Below are 19,839 nucleotides of genomic sequence, written 5' to 3'. Positions count from 1 at the left end.
AAGAAGATATTTTGGGAAGGAAAGTAAAAAATAGATGTATTTCACATTAAGGGAAAAGTGTTCCTCCATGTTCATAAGATACAGGTAGCTTGCTCTAGGATCAGCAAAATCTTTGGGACGGGATGTTAAAGAAAAGGCAGTTGAGGATCCTGTTGGTCAGATGAGTCTTATGACTTAATATTATCAGCAACTTGATTTCTGTTAAGACATAGTGGATGGGCACAGCAGATCCAGCTGAACTGAGTGAGAAGGGCAGACTCTCAAATTAGGAAGAAGAGATAGGAGGGGAGGTCTGTATGCCAGCCAGTTCGTAGGCTGTGCTGAATAATGTATTTCCATGGACAATGTGATCTACATCGACTACCCTTCCATGACTCTACTGTGACTGTCGTCCACTGACCAACTTCTTATACCCTTTCCTTGCAGCTTTTGATTAACTTGCTCTTGGGCAGCCAGGAACAGGATTTGATAAGTTGGTCTGATCTGTTATAGGATCCTATGTAGGTCTTTCTACTGCTGTATGATATTTCTCTGTTAATTCTCCATTAATTCTCCAAACCATCAGTGTCTGCAGCAGATAAGTTATTTAGGGGTGGGAGAAGCCATTTGCTTTCCTGAACTGCTGGCTAAAGGGTTTTACAGCTGCTTTCAGTGGTCTGGCTGTAGGTGCTTACAACTGCAGACTGAACGTTGGCACCCACGTTTGGGAGGGACACGTTGGTACACTTGAGAAACATGCCACAAATCAGTAATTTAAAAAACACTAATGTTAGCACTTACATTCTTTAAGCTTTTTTTTTCCTCCTCTAGAAATATGTATCCTACAGAACCATCCTTCCAAGCCTACAACAGCTCTCTCCTGATACCCCAGTTTCAGTTGCTTGGTTTTTGTCTGAAAAATTCTCTTTAGGTTAAAACATTGCCTGCATCTGAGGCAAATATTTTTGAAAATATCATATAACCAGGAAAAAAAGTAACCATTGAATCTGTTTGTTTGTAACTGAAGAGCTTTCTCTGCAGCCAACAGAGGATTAGCAGAGGTTGACCATCACCAAAAGTCATTAGCTTGTTATCCTCTGTAATATTGTTGGTAACTAAAAACTTTAGCTAATTAAAGAAGTTTAGAGTTCTGACACGGGTATAGTTCCTCTCAAATCACAGACTGTAATAAGGTAATTAGCATCTTGCTTTATATGTAATGATTGAAATGGTACAGAATTATACCTGTGAATTCAAAGCTAATTACTTTTTATTTCTTTTGGAACAGTCACAGTTCCATTTTTATACTAACCTCTAATTGATCTTCATAAATTGTAATTTCTTTTATCTTGTAATGTTTTAAATCTTGAATAATAGGATTTTAAGTCAAATCTTAAATCTGGTTTTGTTTTGTTTTCTCCTGCTCTGCCCTGCTTCAGACCAGAGGAGACTGATAGAAGAGTGAAAAATGTAAGACATTTATCTTAATGCTTTCTAAAACAAGTTCACACTAATTGCAATTTAGTGTTTTGGAAACATTTCTGTGCATGGCACTGTCAGGCTTACCTTATTCTTTAGCTGTTCATTTATCTGATGTAAATTAATGCCCTCTTGCATCTCTGCACAGTTTACTTTCTCAAATAAATGTATTTATAGGAAACAGTCCTTAAATTTGATTGAGGTATGTTACATGCATCAAAATGTTATCTAATTGGTTTTAATGGAGATACTAGCTAATAGTGTAGACAAGATCTTACACTTCATTGTGGAAAACATCTCATCTCAATAGCATACTCAGATGCTTTGTACTGACATGTGGTTTGATAGCCAACTAATGAACTTTACATTGATGTTTTTATTTCTAGGTTCTGATTACATTGTACTGGCTTGGGAGAAAAGCACAAAGTAACCCTCATTATAATGGTCCATACCTCAATCTTAAAGCATTTGAGAAGTTATTAGGGCAAGCTTTGACTAAGGTAAGAAATCCAAGAAGAATGTAAATTTTTAAAAAGTGACTATTTTATATATTACGCAGTTTGCGATACATTACAGCATCAAGCCTAAATAATCTCTTAGGGGTTTAATCCTTATTTTGGAGAGCATGATGATTTGTTTTGTTTGTTTTGCTTGCTATCTAAAGTCCCCATGAAAGGAATGATTTTTTACCTGATCGGGAGGTTCTGCTACCAGTGTTCTCATAGAATCACAGAATGATTGAAGTTGGAAGACACCTCTGGAGATCATCTAGTCAACTCTCCTGCTCAAGCAGGGTCACCTAGAACATGTTGTCCAAGAAAAATATTCATCATGGCGAGGGAGGGGAATGGGACTCACTCATCATGAAATTCAGAATCCTTCTGCTCTCATTCCTTTGGTAGATTGCAAAGAGCTGTGTCTTCATTCAGAGATAAGAGAAATTAAAAGCCTTGTGTTGAATTTCCTGTCCAAGATTTTGTATGTGTAGTTTAGAGGTTTACAGTAGTCTTTGTTAAAGTTCATTTGTGTGCATTTTTAAAAATATATGTTTGAGTTTGATCTTAGTAGTAGTATTTGCCTCCTAAATTATTGCAGAAGACCTTAAAAAAAAAAATACTTCTGTAGGCACTCGAAGAGTCCAGCCATCTGAGCAGAAGTGGCAGGGATAGTGGATACGGTGATATTTGGTACATTGACCGAGGAGAGCCTTTTTCATCTTCAACTAGCCATAAAAGAGACGACTCCTTTGACAGCTTGGACTCTTTTGGTTCAAGATCTTCTACAAGCTTTTCATCAGATATAACCTTGAAAGGTGGCAGTGAAGGTATGTTTGCCCATTTTAAATCTTTGGTTACTCTATCTTGTGAGCACAGGAGAAGACAGTGTATGTACCTAGTACTTTGAATGCTCAGTATCTAACTTACTTTGAAAGGCAACTGTAGGGAGCCTGCTGCAGTTGCATTTAAGATAAGAAAATATTGACCTTAAATAGTTGATAGAAACAGAACAATGCCCACATGAATATTTCTAAATAGAGTGGTTGGTTTTGGTATTAATTAGTGTGTCGTGGAAAGAAATATAACAAGAAGAAAGTTTGTGAAATTGGTCCCTGCAGTTATACTCTACATTTTCTCCCAATTTTAAAATGGAATAGTAACATGTAGTCAGTTATACTAAAAAAAAAGTGAGTTTTTTGATCTTTATTCAGTGCGAATGGCATACATTCTATGCAGCCTTTGTAAATGATTTTATCTGATCTGAGCAAAGCAACACGTAGCCATGCTATGTATGTGATGTGTATCCATGGGAAGCCATAGGTATGAATCTGCTGAGATTAACATATTTTTTAAAGGTTTGCTAGTAACCTGGGTTTGTTAATAAATCTGAGTGGCAAGTATGTTTTTAATTAAAAACTGCTGTATTATTTTAATGCTTTGATCCAGAGGTTAGCGCTCTGTTTCTGCATGGAACAGTGATAGTGAAAGAATGGAATGAATGTAGCAAACCAGGCTCAGCATGCTGGACCTTATCAGAGTTTCATGAGACATTTCTAAAAATACGTCTGTCTTGTTGGTAGCTAAGCAAGATTTGCAACAGAAACATCTCAGATATGGAGTTGACCTGACCCTTGCAACATTGCAATCTAAGTTCTAGCTGGAAGCTTAAATCTAGAGCGTAATTTTTGTGCCTTTTCTCCCCCTTTCCTAAGATTGTGAAAGCGACACAGACTCTGAACTGCCTTTCAAAATGCATGACTCTCATAAAGATGACAGGTCCTACCGCAGGATTGCTGTGATTGAACCGAAACCTACCACTGACTTCAATCGCTTCTTACCCAACAAAAACAAGCAGGCAACGTATGTGCCAGCACCCTTAAGGAAAAAGAGGACAGAGAAAAATGAGGACAACAGAAGGAACTGGGCAAGTTCTGTCTACACTGAATCAGATGGAACATTTTCAAGGTACTGGTATGCAGCGTTAGTAAAGCAGACTTTCTGATTTCTGGTATTTTTTTCTAAATGTTTTCTTTATTAAAGAAAGCTGCTATTGTTGCAATTCAAGGTAAAGCGTTTGAGTTACCATGTTCTAAGTTTCCTCTTTTTTTTTTTTTCTTTAACTCATTCCACTAGTTTTTGAACAGTGTTTTGAGGTTGTTCAGACTTTAAATGGAGAGAATTTAAATGATCTTCTATACAGTTTTAAGCTAGACATACACTTCTAGGTTCTCATTAAAGGTTTCCAAAGTGTGGTGGTGAATTGCTGTTGCCCAACTTGTGAATGTGTACACTTGAGACTTTTGGGCAGTTCTTGCGTTTCATCGTTACCTTCATGACTTCACTGTCTTCATTCTGTTCCTGTTTTGGTCAACCTCAGTGGCTGTGAAAGGAATCCTGTAGCTTCCTGCCAAAATAGCAGAGCACAATGTGGGCTCACAAATCCAGCTTCCCTCCAGATGATCTATGACTATGACAGTGGCTCTGATTCAGAAGATGAAAGAAGACTGCCTGACGTGGTTATGGATGACTTAGCAAAACGTAGATTTCTAATCCAAAAGAGCCCTGTAAGCTCTGCTGCACCTGGACATCATTTCATGTTGCACAATGACTCTCCCAAGTCTTGCTCGCAGGAAAGTTATCCAGCTGGTCCATTAGCTACAAGGCTTGAACCACTGAGGTCAGAGATACTAATCCAAGATCCAGTAACTATTGTGTTACCTAAATTGCAACCTATAAATAACTCCATGAAATTAGCCTTCTAATCAGCATTTTAACACAGCTGAAATTACTATGCCTTTTTTGTCAAATTTCATATTTTTGTGAGAGACAATAGGATGCTGTTATAACCATTTAACTTTTTTTTTTTTTTTTTTTTTTTTCCTTATGGTGCTGCTGTGGTGGATTTGAGAACTAATTAGCTTCATTCACAAAGTTGAACTCTTAAGCCAAAAAGCATGTGTGTTTGCATATTTTTTGTCAAGTTGTTCCTAAAATATCTTAACTGATTGGGTATTTTGAACAGTAACCAGAGGAGGCAGAGGCTGTTGGATACTAAAGTTGAAAACAAGGCAAGAGCTAACATTCCTTCACAATTATCTGGGTATTTTGATGAGGACGAAGAAGAAGCAATAGGCATCCCAAACATTGAAAAAGATGATCTCTATTTTCGCAAGCTAAATTCTTCAACGTCAAACACAGTCGTTTCTTTTGACAAATTTCTTCCTAAGTTCTGGACTCCAGAAGAAGAATTGCTGTGGAAAAAAATCAGGAAATCCTCTTTCAAACCCTGGTATAAAGAGATTCAAGGGTTCAGGTGCGTGTTTATGCATGCCCCTGTTTCTCTCCTGTGTGCAAAACTTATAAGCAAAGTGTGATTGTGTAACTTAATTTTTCATTTTTATTGCCTGTGTAGCAGCAGAATATATTTTTTGTTATTCAAGAAAATAATTGAAGTATTAGTTTCATTAAACTATTGTACCATTGACGCTGTGTATTTTACTCAGTTACTGCATATGTATATTTTTTTTTTCTTTCCCTTTGTTCCATTCTTTGTGTTGCTGAACAGTAGAAAGAAATCAGATTCTGAGGATGCGGATTTTGCTTATAAACAAAGCTCTGTCGCTCTTGGTCATCAACCAAGACCAAGTTTTGAGTGGACAAGCAGTTGCAGAATGGATCAAAACTATAAACCATCCGCTGAGTACGTGGGAAATGCGCTGTCACAGATTGCAGAAGAAAGGATCTTGGAGGATTCAGATGAGCCCAGGTTGATACTGCTGCATGAGCTGTACTCTTGCTGCATCAGAAGGAAATGGCTGGTTGTGCAACAGCTAAATGGAATTAAATCGCATCCTGCGTTGTTGTTCTTGGGACTTTTTTATGTAGGCTTCAGTTGCTGGTCTTCTGCAGTGTGTAGATGTGAAAGGGTGACATGCTGCATAGGTTACTGGCTTTGTGTGTGGGCATGTGAGTGTGCTGTTTCTGACAAGGTTAGGCTGTGGCGTTGCCGTTCGGCAGCAATGGATGTGCGCTATGTTATCGTTACAGTGGTGAATGCCAAGTGGTACAGTTTTACTGCTCGGGATACTGCAAGTCTAAACCAAATGTATATCTCAATACATTGTGATCTGCTTGTCTTTTGCTAGTTAATGATATTTTACTTCCCTCCTTTTGTTTTATATGCTTCAGTCAGTTTTCGTTACTTCAGGCTCTACAAAAATACTCTGACTACTTGTCTTCTGAAACAAAGACCAAAATCGATCCTACTTCTGGCCCTAGGCTCATAAAATGTAGAAAGAATATTTCCTTTGTACCAGGATGCAAACAAGGAGACGACGAAAATGGATATCTGTATCCAGATTTAGAAAATGATGACCTGTTTGTTCGGAAAACAGGGGCTTTCCATGTGAATCAAGTTGTTCTCCAAGACCCTGAGTATTTTAAAAAATTCTCTGAGCAGGAATCTCCCCTAGAGGGTGAAATAATTCTGCAACCCAGAGAAGGTCAACCTGTGATTCCAGATTTGGAAAAAGATGATATGATTTTTCGAAAAATCATCTCTCAGAAAAAAGAGGTGCCTCTATCAGGTGCTCCAGACAAATATCACCCTGCCCTCTTTCCTGACCCTTGGAGTCTTCCAGAGGACATTCGGTCCAAATTTTTGTGTTTACTTGAAAAAAGCACGACACCGGAGGAAAGAAAGAGCAATGGTAGGGTGTTGTCACCGTCTTCTCGACATAAGAAGGACGATATGTTGACTCGCAAAATTGAATCGTGGAAAGTGGGATGCAACATACAGCCAGTAAACTTTATCCCGGGTCCATGCAGTGAAGAAGACTGGAAGAAGTGGGAGGCCATCAGGGAAGCCAGCCAAATTAGGCACAAGAAACGGCAGATGGTGGAGAGGTCAGGTTGTGTCCTGCACGGATTGTGCTTGAGTTAATTGAACTGTTTCCATTCAGAAAAACATCGTCTTGTGCTGAACCATTCATAGAGTGCAAAACTGCAATTTGTCTGTGTAGTCCTGAACAAGCTTTTAATATGCTTTGAATAGAAGCTCATGACTGCAATACCATATTTTCATCAAAAATTAGTATGCTTTGTGGTTTTAGGGTGCTATTTTAGAAAATATGATTCCTTCAGTAGTGTTATGATTCTTTCAGTAGTGAGGTCTTATACAAGTTTATTTCCATGGCTGAACAGGAATAATGATTATTCAAAAGATTATAGAGGTTATTTTAGAGGATTTTTTTTCCCCCCAATGGCAAAAACACTTCTGAATGTTTTAATGACAAAAATCTGGAAATGGGCACTTTGTAGCTTGCACATGAGTTTGAGATTGCTTCTTATCTGTCCCAGCACGAGATGAAAAAAGAGTGCTGCTGTGCCCCACAAAGGCATAGTGTGTACACAGTGTGGCTGTGCAATTTTAAATTCCACTGAGATATATTTATTCTACCAGTATTTTTCACTGCTTTTATATCTGGTCCAGACCTAATCCTTTCCTGGTATACTCAAATGTTTTTATTCTACAACTAAAGTCTATTTTGAACTGCTTCCTAGCTCTCCTTTAGATTTTTGTGCTTACTATGTGAGAGATGTTCTGAATATTTTCTTAGCTCTGAAAATACGGCATTGCAAGTTGCAGTTTTTCCAGCTGTGCATCCTTGCTTTGTGACTAAGGCACTTTCATGTTCCAGTTGATATTTTGATGTTGTATTTAGAAATATACCTGAAATGCTTGAAAAGATTTCACATTCTAAGAATTAATTCAATAGAATAAAATACTATTCTAGTATACTAGAAATCCTCTTGGGTCACATTGGATGTATTTGGATTACCACTTAATGCCCTAAACTTTTATATAGGGCCAGTTATGTTTATCTATTCCATGTATTACTTGCATTTAGTATTAGAGTTGGATGAATTAACTTGACAAGAAAAGCACCTTTGTGAGGCAGGCTTCTCTTTGGGACACAAGTTGGCTTTAATTTTAATTTCTTGAAATAAGTATCTTCTGAGCTTTGTGCTGTTTCATAGCACTGGAATAAAAATGATGCAGAACTGCAAGCCTCTCTTCATGCGATGTTTCTAAAACTAGAAATAACAGAAACTTGCAGGCAGCCTTGCTTTGCCAGGGTTTTTTGCCCAACTTACACATCATGCAAGTGCTGATCTGTTTCTAACTAGTATCAGGTCTCCGATGTGCTATTCCATGCTGGCTGGTCCTCAACCTTTCACGGTTTCCCCTTTGCTGAGAGTGCTGGTGTATTGATTGTGTTAATGTTGTGAATATCAAGCAAGATACTGAATCTTTTCTTTTCTTTTGGTTTCCGCCTTCTCAGACTGTTTCAAAAGCTTTCTGATGAGCAAGGGTAAGTTTTAGAAAAGCTTTGAAGTTCTTAACACTATTTTTGCCTGCTGTTTAATTTCTTATGCATGCACAGTAGCTAAAAACCATGGCTCAAAGCAACTTGTGCATGCTGCTTTTTTGTTCTGTGCTTGGGCAATTTACATAACAAATGTAAGAAACCCAAAGGTATGCATCTGGCAAGAGGTCCTGCTGGCATCTGGAGTATGTAAGTTATGGTTCTGGTTATCAGGCATTTTGAACATTGGCTCCCATGTTTTATTGCCGCTGAAATGTTGTACTTGGGGTTCAGTAGGTTTTAAAACATTCAGAAATATAAAGCAAGATTAGTAAATATTCCATTTCCTTTCAAAGACTGTACAGTTAGAATTTTGGAAGTAATTCATTAATGACATGCTTATTTATGATGGGAATTATGTAAAAAAGTCATGTTGAAACAGGACAGGTTGAAAAAGTAATGAGTTTTGTTGTTAGTTTAACCAAATGTTGAAATAATCTAGCCTGGCATTGATTACTTTGCATTTAATGTCTCATTTGATTTTAATCCTAAATTTAATGAGACTTTAATTGGAGCTATTTTATTTTATTAACTATTTCAAAAAAAAAAAAAAAAAAAAAGGAACATATCTTCTAGAGGGTGGCAATTGAGTGAAAATAAGAGCCCATTGGCAGAAGTTTTCTTAGGATTATTCAGGTCTAGTTTATTAAAAATGTTAAGCTCTATGAGTGTTCAATGATTGTTATGAACTCCAGTTTATTGAATCCAGAGTGGTAAACATATTTGCCTGCTGGTTAGTGCCATGTTAAGTTATGTCTTGTTTATAGTGTACTGTAGCTGTAAAAGTATTTTTCCTCATTTACTGTCTGACAGCATTTTAAGTATTTGTTTATACATGTTCTACCTCTTATTTTCCCTTGGTTGCTCTTTGAAATCGGTTATATAGTGCTCTTTCCTGAGACAAAACCCTATAAATGACTGAACACTACCAAAAGAAGCAAGAAATATAAATGCTTTCTGAAGAAGATAGATGTTAGAGGAGGGAGACTTGGAAGACTCAGGTCACTAGTTGAATCTTGAGATTAAGCCTGTATTTAAAATGAACGTACTGTTTATTGGTGCTTATTTAGGAAATACTGTTTTTTAGGCCTAGATTTTACTATTTTGTTCAAGGTGGATATAGGAACTTAAGAGAAAGAAAAGGAAACACTAGTCATTCAAGTGTCCTTTAGCATATCTGGAATGGTTTGGATACTTCAGTACAATTCTCTTACCCCAGACTGTTTTTACATGTGTTGTAGCTTAACCATAAAAAAAATGAGGCAATGATACCTAAATGTTCAAGAAAAAAGTTTCTGCAATAGTGACCGTGTGTTTTTTTTTTTTTTTTAACTAAATTTGGCATTCTTTCCATTCAAAATAAATAAATAAATAAATAAACAAGCCATCAGGAATAATGCGTTTCTGCCCTAGCTTTTATTTTTAGAGGCCAAAGTCTTTTGTTACCGGTGAAAGTAAGTCAGGTCTCTTGGGAGGAAGTTAAAGAAACTAGGTTGTCAGTTAAGAGCTGTCTTAATATGCAAGAGATTAGTTGAAGGCCCTGTTCTGAGTCAGTTTGGTTTTGACTCAGTTTCCAGCATTCTGGAGCACTGCTGAATTTTTTCAGCCCTATTATAATTTAGTTTACAACATCTACCATTGCATCATGTAAGTTTTGTTGGGATAAATTTAAGCAAAAGTATTTTGGAAAGGGGGTAGGGGGAAACCCACCAAAACCCAGAAATGTAGCTTTCCTTTTATTACAGCACTGCATTTTATGGTGTGAAATACCAGTATTTTGCTTGATGTCACCTGGCTTCTGGTCAGCTCTGAACAGGAGTCCTGCCCTATACCAAAGTTTAAAAGAATCTGTTATGTTTGAATGGGAACACTGGAACATGAAAAAACAAAGGAGAAGATAGCATAGAAATGGAAATCAGGTGTGGGAAAAAGATGCTGGAAAGGGAGTTTTGAGGAATTTGGGTTAAGGGGAGCTAGTAAGTGGGAGCTCACGAGGAAATCTGTAGCTGTGTCGGAGGAGTTGGTGAGAAGAGGGTGGTGGTGGCTGTCCTGACCTCCACTGGAGGTGGCAGGGAGGCTTGGAGAGGCGCAGCGTAGGCGCGTGGGGCCTGTGGCATGAGTGAAGTGGTCGTTTAACCGTGACTGAAGCTTGTCTTCTAGAAGCGTGTTTCAGTGAGAGACTTCTGTGGTTAGCAGAAGGAAGGAAGGATGGTGCTGGGGCTCTTAGTGGAGAGAACAAATGAAAGAGCGAGAATTCAGACGCGGGGGGAGAGGAGAACGCTTTTAGCTGAAAGCTATGAGGAAGATCAGTAACAGTAACAATTTTGACCATAAGTGTAGTCAAATGCGAGAACCTCAGTGTGAACGATCAGCATGAATTAGGAGCAGCTAATTCTTCCCTTTCCCTGATTTTATTCGCTCAAATACACTACTACTGTAGCAGGCATGCTCAACCATCTGCTCATATGTTTTCTGCTCTGTTTCAAATAACACTTAAGAGAGCTTACTTGCACTAATACGTGTCTCTCTTGAAGGTTCATTTGCGTAGATGATGGCTAATTCGCAATAAAGCTGAGTACCCTTTCTCTTTCTAGGAGTAAATCTTTGAATGATGTCAGTGCGGATGAATTGCAATCCTTGCGCAAAATTCGCTATGAAGAGCTACAGAGGATAAAAAACGAGTTACAAGAACAAGATCTGAAGTGGCAAGAAGTAAATGCTCCTTTTTCATGCCTGCTTTCAGATGTCCTGCTAAAGGGCTGAGTGCCACCTACAGTCAGGGCCCCTAGAAAAATATTTTGCATGTGCTCAGGAATTCATGGGACTGGGTTCTAAAATGATCCATTTCTCACAACTGTTGATAATTTTGGTGTCTATTTAATGGAGAACTGAAATTATTTTATATATTATCCGCAATACCTGATTAGTGCTTTAGGATGAGATTTGTATTATCTTATAGTATCAACACAAAACCTTTAGACATGATTTTTGTGGCCATAAAGATAAGTTAGGGCATAGTTTCATGTGCAGTCTGAAATTTGTGAATTCATTTTTGTGAAATGATTGGAATGTCCATGTATTTGGGTATGTGGAGAAAGGGAGGGAAGTAATATTTCCACATGCAAATTCTCGAGATCCCCACCACCTCCAATAATTTTTGTCTGAAATGGAGCTTGAAAACTGATCCCGTAGCCTTCAACTCCCTCATAACATTATCTGAAACCTTTCCTTTCTTAATAAAATCTGTGATTCATAAAAATTGTTTTTAATAAATTAAGACAATTACAAACTGAGCAAGCAATTCGTAATTGTTTGTTCAATGCATGTTAGCTCTAATATTCCATATTATCTTAAAGCAGCTCTGGTATTTCATGGAGAAAGTTGCCAGTACAAATTGTGGTTTTACAGAAATGAAGAAAATAGAGGTTGATACTTATGTTTTCAATTTAAAATTTAAGTCATGTTTGTTCTAAAGCTAATGTATTAAACATACAAGTGATTGGACCCCCCCACACACAAACACACCAAATTCCAAAGCCAGTTACAAAGAAATTTCCATGGCATTTGCATTAATTTTTAGCTATGTGTTGTCATGCGGAATAGTCTAGAATAAAACTGAAAATATCAAAAAAACAAACAAAAAAAAAACAACAAAAAAAAAAAAAACAAGACAGTACTTTCCCACTTTCAGTGCAGTAGTCATGATTAACAGGCAGCAGGCCTGTAACCTCTAACTTGAAAACAAGAATACCTTTATCATTTAGAGGAAAGATGCATGAAAAAGCGGCGTTGATGCAGGCATACTGGTCATATAAAGTAAAATTAAGACACGGGCATTCAGGCAGCATATAATGGGAGGCCTTTGTGGGTGTAAGAGGTCTTGAGAAAATCTGATGTTTGTATGCTCATGTGATTCTCTCAGGATCTAGCAAAATGGAAGAATCGTAGGAAAAGCTTCACTTCTGAATTGCAAAAGAAAAAGGAAGAGAGAGAAGAAATAGAAAGGAGAGCCTCCGAGGTTTCTGAAAGAAGTAGCAAGTCACTGAAAGAAATGCAGGAGGAGAGGTAATGAACCTAAATGAAGTGTAATGTTTAGTACTTAAATCTCAGCATTTCTGTTCTAATTCTTGAGCAGTTTTTACTGGCAAATTGCAGTTGTTTCTGCAGAAATCTAAACAATTTTAGTAGTAAATTATAGTGTAGAAATCTAATTAAAGGGCAGAATCTGGACCACTTGTACATTGTCTTCAGAGAATGTTAAACAATTTTAGAGTATAAATGATATTTTACTTTATTTTGCTAACTAAGAATAAATGTATTTTTAAGTCAGTATCTGTATCCACTTTGAAGAGATTTGAAGAGGTTAAAATAATAGAGAATTAAACTGGATAATTGTCTTTTTAATTCTTGGATCAGCTTAATCATCTTAACTATTTATCTTTGTTCTGACATTGTATTTGCTGTTCTTTTAGCTATTGTGGGTAAGTGCAGCCAGGATCTTGTGTGTATCACAGAACTGTGAACTTTCACTTGATTTCCACTGTATCCCCCATTGCTCCTTTTGGTATTTACAGAACAAGACTGCCAAGATTCTCTGAAAATAAAAAAGTTAAAAAGAGTAAATTTTGTAACATACTATTTGTCCTGCTGACAACGTTTTTCTTTTTTTTTAATACGTGAATGACTGAGTTGAAGGGCTAAAAGTTTTATGCATATGACATGTATTTATACATGAGGATACAAATTACAGTTTCTTGGATAAAAGTATGGGTACGAGTTATATAGAATAGCCAGTATTGCCAACACCTTAAAAGTTATATGCTAAAGGTTATCTTTGCTTCTATATGACAAGGAAACGTGTAGCAAAAAAATCTTAACTTCAGGACTTCTTGTTTGTTATCTAAAGTTTAGTGTCATGTTTTCATAGAGTGGAGATGCCACCAAAGCTGTAGCGTTCAGGTGATACGCTATGGCTTCCTTCTTCCGACTCTTTTCTCAATAAAATCTGAATATCTGAAGATATATAATTGAATAGCTATATCATTTTCTTGGTAAGGAGTTTTTTGTTGTGGTGCAAGCTGATAGTATGATCTATTACATCTGAGTATTATTGGAGTGTAGACATAAGTGGTGGGGGAGGGGGGAAAAAAAAGACAACAGATTAAAGAAACCGTACTAAAATGATGTAATTTTCCTTTACCCAGCATGTTTCTGTGTTTATGCCCAGTCACACATTCAGTAGCTGAAACACTTAGGGCCCACCTGTTTGTCAGGTATCTTGACTAGTCTCTTCATGTGTTCCCTCTCCTTAGGGAGAACAAGGATCAAGGAACCTCCAGTAAGCAAAAACTGGAACACAGATGGATGTACTCGTTAAACGATGATGTTTTTAGTGATGAAAAAGCACCTTCTGCACAGTCAGCAACAAAAGATTACCTTTTTGAAAAAGATACTTCCTACAGCACTAAGGACAGCAAATCTCCATATACTGTACAAAGTAGCAAAGAGAATTTGCAGAAGCCGCTGAGCAGTACAGCAATTGACACTCAAATTCCAGCAAAGAGCCTGTCAGAAGAGCAGAGCTCAGCTCTTTTGTCTACTCGCCACTCAGTGAATACTCAAATTGGGTCAGCTCGGGTTTCAGCTTCTCTCCCTAGAAGTTACCAGAAAACTGATACCTCTAGGTTAACATCTGTGGTTACACCAAGACCTTTTGGTGTCCACTCAAGAGGAATCTCATCGCTACCACGATCGTTCACGGTAAAATTCTTAGTTCCTGAAGTGTGTAAATATTGTTGTCTTAGATAATTGGTCAAACAGTGGACTTCCAACATCTGTTGCCTTTTTTTTTTTAAAGGATCATCTGCTATTTAATGAAGATTGTGTTAACAGAGCAGCAATTTTGTTGTTGCTTTAGATGTTTACTTGCATTTCTGTACTTTAAAGGTAGTCCTTGGAATAAGTCTCATAAGTATATTTAGTAGGATAAGCTTTTTATCATATTCAGTAAGTATCCTCGGTGTTGCTTATCAGAAAACCTTTCTTCATCAAATGTAATCATCTTAAGCTAAGTTAACATAATTAAGTATTAAAGACAAATTTTCAGGTCATATAAATTTCTTCTGCTCTGCTGTTTGTTAAGTACTGAAGCACAGGAATTGATTTTTCCCTTGTGGAGATCTTCATAGCTTTTTTGTGAATCCTTAGTTGACTCAGTTCTAGAAATGGTAAGAATGCAAATATTTCTAAGCATATGATTTTTAATAAGTTTATTTTAATAACTTTGCATTTTATATTCTGCAAGCACTTCAAGGGAAAAAGGTCTTGCTCTTCTTTAAAGTGGATAGTTAGTAATGGGTACAGTAACCTGAAGCTGCATGAAAGGGAGGGATTTTGTTAAATATTTAGATTGTGAAAAGATTAAGGATTTTTGTAAAGCACGCAGTTACCAAACTCTCATTTTTGTCGTAGATGGATGATGCTCAGAAATATAATGGAGAAGCAGAAAAAACTAAAAGAGCTCAAACTTTGTTCACTAGCAGTTCATTTTCACAACCAGACTCAGTGCACCCTCTTTCTACTATTGCACTCAGAAGCAGAGGTGAGGAGGAGGAGAAAGAAGGTGTTAAGACAACACCTACTCCTAGTTTGATAGTATCTGTTAAATCCCAAGACCAAGATGCTGCCGGAAGCTGTATTCTTAAATCAGATTATCGTTCTCCTGATTCCATTTCGCTTGCATCTTCTACAGAAAATGAGAGTCTGCCAGAGCCTGAGGATTCTAAAACCCAGGTAAATTTGAAAATCATGTCATTACTTAGTGTTCTTTGATAGTAAGAACTACTCAGAGAACTTACCTCGTGATTTAGTTTAGAGGAGACACAGTATTGTTTCTTTTGCTGTATTCTTTCCCTACACTTTCTGTCCTGTGCTTGATTTTATTTGTAATTGAGGTTCAAACTCAAATTGAGGTTCATTCTAAATGTTCGGTTTGATGCTTGTCAACTTAGTTATTCTCCAAATTAGTACATTGTGTGCATAACCAGTTTGGCAATTAGATGAGCAATCTAAGGTGCTGCCGACAGAAAATAAAGATCTGGTTTTCGAAAGCCAACTTTAAACCTTAGTACCACCACCCTTTTTTTTCCCCTCTATTGTGGCTTGAGATACTTTCCTTAATTGTTTACCTGAAATTACTTTTAATTTAGTACTTTCACTAACAAATTTTAAAACAAATCACCATCTCCATGTGTATCTGCTTATCCAGAAGTTGGGCCTTTAGTGTTTCTTTCAGAGCTTTGGAATCTTCCTGTGCTGTTTCCTCTAACTGATCTCATGTTTCGCAAGTAAACAATGAATAGCAGTAACTTTAATTGTTGGTACCTTCCTGCCGTCTAACGATGTGGTTCGTGCCCCTTGCTAGGTTAGAGGTGAATTCCTTGCATTCCTAGTGCTGCTGTACAAATTAGTTGAGTTGCTTGGGTGAGGATCGTAAAACTTGGGATGCTGATTTATGAAATCACCTCATGCACCAGTTATTTTGATGTTCCTTCAGTCATTTTAAACCATTCTTGCTTCTTTGAACCTGCAGAAAAAGAACAGATTTCAGTTTCATACTCATGATATCTCTGAGGTACCATATTAGCCTCTGGAATGAAATAACTGTAATTTTTGGAAACTGATTTTTGCATAAGGATTTTTTTTTTTTGTTACGGTAAAGGATTGTAATCAGTGAAAAATGGGATTAGATGTGGATTCCTCTGTATCACTTTTACGTGAGCCAAATGAAAGCAAAATGTTTTATGTTCTACTTTATTACTATCATTAGTCATCAGATTATAAATTATCTTGCCTCCAAATGGGGAATGTGTTTAAAAAAAAAAATTGCTTGTGGTGTGCATCAAACAATTTATAATTTAAGGAATGTGAGTTCTATTTGGCATGTTTGTAAATCATTGCCAAAGCTGAGAGGCTGATAGCTCACTCATCATCAGGGCAGTAATGCCAGGTTTGTAGGGTACTGAGTGTTTTAGAGAGGACCTGTCCAAATGATGAAGTTCAGTGCTCAAAGTGACATTACTCCTCTCACAGGAGGCAGTTCTGAAGAAGAGCTGATTTGGGATGCTGGAAGCAAAAATAACAGTGACTTCCAGGAACATACTCAAATTCTAAAATTTTATAGTGCTCATGTGCTATATCTATTAGTATGTTAACTTCCAATGTGCTGTTGCTCATCTAATGAGTTTGGTGGTATAGAAAAAAGTCTCTTTTAGTAAAGATCATTTGCAAGTTAATAGCTGCGTTTTAAAGTAACAACTTAATAGTTTCTACCCTGAGCTGTGACTGTATGTGGTTTGTCAGGAACACTGCTATAACACAGGAGAAAACCTCATGATGTTGCCCTGCAATGTTGTCTTGGTGTGCACCCCTGCTCAGGTGCTGCTGAAGCCTTCTCTGGCTGGCTGCTGCCCTGAGCCTCCCTATTGCTGCTTTTCCATGTGAAATGCCCTCTGGAAGTGCCCATTTCTTTCCTCTGACCAAAACAGGAGCTATTGAACTAGCCTAGATACTTCAGCTTTTAAATATTTGAAGGTAGGGAAAAAAAAATCCCACCCTTTGGGAAGATTGGTTTACCAGGCAACTAAAATTTAGGCATGTCCTTAGTCTGCACATGAGCATGCTGTGTCTTTTCCATCCACACTTCCCTGCATTATATCTGTTCTAACAGTATTTGGAAAAGGTCTAAAATATATTTTTCCTTTTATAATCTGTTTCATTGTGATGAAGTGAATACCATTCATTTGAGTTTTTAATTGGTGTCTAATGACTTCATATTAAAATGTTAATGTATATAACACATGCTTGTAATATATTTTGACCTTGAAAGCAGGTGTTTCAAAATGTATTCCAAATCAAATATTTGTGTAGTTTAAAATAGAAATGTTAGGTTTTCATTCTGATTTTGAAAACATCTTGAAAGCCCTCTAGAATGGAAAATCTGGATTCTAGCTGATTTGGGGACTAGCTTTATAGTGCAAGGCCCCCATTATAAAATCAATAGCAAACTAGTAATATTTCATATAAAACTAGAAAGATGATTGTTCACACAAATCTAATTGCAGCACCGAACCTAAAGGAAACTGATACCGCCTTCTGTAGCATGTGTAAGAATAAATAAGGTGAATTACTGTTATCTAGCTTTTTCACATTCCTATTTGATTGATGCTTTGTCAGTAGGCAGTAGATTTCACAAAGTCAAAGGTTATCCATGAAGACTCATTTAGAGTCTTAGTTTCCTCAAATTTCTTATGTTTTATGGCACTGTTTTGTGGTGAATTTACAGTTAGGAAAATGTACAGCTGAAATGTGTGTGTGTATGTATATACCTGTAAATATGTATATACATACACATGTGCATACATATATACAGGAAAATAATAAAAACGTAAATGTAAACCAAGACTGTACTTATTTGAATTAAAAACAACCTAGTTAGCTGACTTCAGTGCTGTTTCCTTCATAGATGATGCGAATAATAGATAATTAAAGTGCACATTGTGAGTAGCCTCACTTATTTAGAGGATAAACTTTCCCTCATTTAGATTCTTGTGATACCGGATACTGTAGTGTCATGTTTTATTTTTCAGGAACAGTACAGTGAAATGAGAATCAGTATAAACCAGAGACCTGGCCACAGTCGCAACTTTGGGTTTACAACAAACTGGAATTCTTCAGGGGCCTTTGTACAGACGGTTGAAGAAGGTAAATGTATATTTAACTGTACAAATCTTTCTTCTTACTTTAGGAATATTGCAGAGATTTCTAAAACTCAGAGAGTAAAAAAAAAACCCAATATTTTGTTAATGCTTTTCTGTGAATTCTCATCTCTTGAAATGTGTTTAACTTAGAAATATTAAAAAGCATTTCCTGAAGGAAGAACAGTTCTGTAACAACTGAAAAGGTATAAACGTGATTGCCCAAAGGCTTCCTAAGTCTCTTACAGAACAGTAGCATGAGGTACCTACAGTAGTGTTTTGTTGTTTTTAACATGTGGATTATTCTTTTTCCTTGGTTTAAAAGCTTTCATTTTCTATAGTCTGTAAACATATGCAGAGGAAACTTGGGATTTAGTATTTTTATTTCAATTTTTTCTTTTCTTGTCATGCTGGATTTTAGAGGTAATACTTTTAAGCAGTTGTAACTTCTAAATTTACTTCCAGTGGAAATTTTACATATTTGTTAATACCAAGGAAAAATAAACATTTTTATCATGAAGTGAAACATATGCTTATTTCTAGCTTTCATAGTTTTCCTTAGAGAACAAACTAAGGGTTTTTTCTTTTTTTTTTGTTTCAAAAAGGCAAACAAATAGTGTGTAATCTTTGTATTCTGAACAGCCATCTTGCACACTGCCAGTAATACTTAAAACAATATTTAATTGTGCCCTTCCTTATAACTAACACAAGATCATCCTGAGGAAATCAGAAACCACTAGAAGCTTCTCAGTTAGCCCTTCATTATACTTTTCAGAGAGGAAAAGATACCATTTAACGGTGCTTACTGAGCAACTTTACTTATCACTTTGAAATCAATTTTTAGATATTTCCATTATAGCTGGATACTACTTAGATTGTAGCTGTTAATTGCTTTCCCTGAAGAATAACTTTCCATTTATTTTTCTTGATGCTAGGCCTCTGGTTTACTTTTGTTACTTGGAGGCAAAGGACACTTTCGTTGTGCTACCAGCTGAAACTGAGAAACCTGAGGGCAGCGCATGTTCCTGCCTGTCATTCATTCACCAAAGTCCAAATGAGCTCCATGCCTGGCACTGGAGGGTGGGAGGAGATGAAGGCCCTGTCAGTCTTACCTTGCTTATACTTCATTACAATGCTCGCAAAGTAGAAAGATTAAACTGAGCATTTGAGGTGGACTGCACCAATTTGGTACTCATTTATAGCATGCATTTAACATCCTTTTGCTATGACTGACTACTGTATCTGTGTGCAGTAGCTGTAGGTTTATTTAAAGGAACAGAGAACGAAGGAAGCAGACAGTTCACTGAAACAGTAAATATAAGCTCTCAGTTGGGCACTTCTGAATGTTGTGGGTTTTTTATTAAGAATAAGACATAGAATTGTTCAGGTGGGACCCTGAGGGGCCTTGGGAGGTCACCTAGACCAAAACTCTGCTCAGTGAAGTGTCAAGGCTGAACTCAGACCTAGTTGTTTAGGGCTTTACCCAGCTGAGTTTGAAAACCTCCAAGGATGGAGACTGCACAGTCTCTCTGGGTAATCTGCTCCGATGCCTCATCTTCCAATGGAAAATTTTTCCTTATATCCAGTCAGAACATCCCTTGACTTTGTTTATGATAATGATATCTTGTTTTCCTGCCAGCCATGCATCTTAATAAAAAGCAAGCTTTCCCTTTTCAACAATTTCCCCTTAGCTACCAGAGC

The 19,839-nt window shown here is 36.9% G+C and overlaps 1 protein-coding gene across 10 annotated transcripts in view; it reads left to right on the top strand.

The window, feature by feature from the left end:
• The window catches only part of LMO7 (LIM domain 7), a 131,208-nt gene that overhangs the window by 83,861 nt on the left and 27,508 nt on the right, over positions 1–19,839 (top strand). For 5 of the 10 annotated variants that reach the window (XM_062566891.1, XM_062566889.1, XM_062566888.1 and 2 more), the window contains exons 5-15: positions 1,419–1,449; positions 1,845–1,958; positions 2,584–2,782; positions 3,668–3,920; positions 6,144–6,860; positions 8,300–8,329; positions 10,978–11,095; positions 12,306–12,448; positions 13,696–14,143; positions 14,855–15,175; positions 18,031–18,145. In XM_062566891.1, coding sequence (XP_062422875.1) covers positions 3,706–3,920; positions 6,144–6,860; positions 8,300–8,329; positions 10,978–11,095; positions 12,306–12,448; positions 13,696–14,143; positions 14,855–15,175; positions 18,031–18,145 — 2,107 coding nt within the window. In that variant the 5' untranslated portion in view covers positions 1,419–1,449; positions 1,845–1,958; positions 2,584–2,782; positions 3,668–3,705. Of the gene's footprint in view, positions 1–1,418; positions 1,450–1,844; positions 1,959–2,583; positions 2,783–3,667; positions 3,921–4,977; positions 5,269–6,143; positions 6,861–8,299; positions 8,330–10,977; positions 11,096–12,305; positions 12,449–13,695; positions 14,144–14,854; positions 15,176–18,030; positions 18,146–19,839 lie in introns of all 10 variants that reach the window. The other 5 variants (XM_062566892.1, XM_062566896.1, XM_062566895.1 and 2 more) reach the window with 4 other exon arrangements.

Source organism: Rhea pennata, chromosome 1 (genome assembly GCF_028389875.1).
Source record: "Rhea pennata isolate bPtePen1 chromosome 1, bPtePen1.pri, whole genome shotgun sequence".
Lineage (NCBI taxonomy): Eukaryota > Metazoa > Chordata > Aves > Rheiformes > Rheidae > Rhea > Rhea pennata.
The sequence above is the reverse complement of the archived record's forward strand: the minus strand, read 5'-3'. Positions and strand labels throughout refer to the sequence as shown.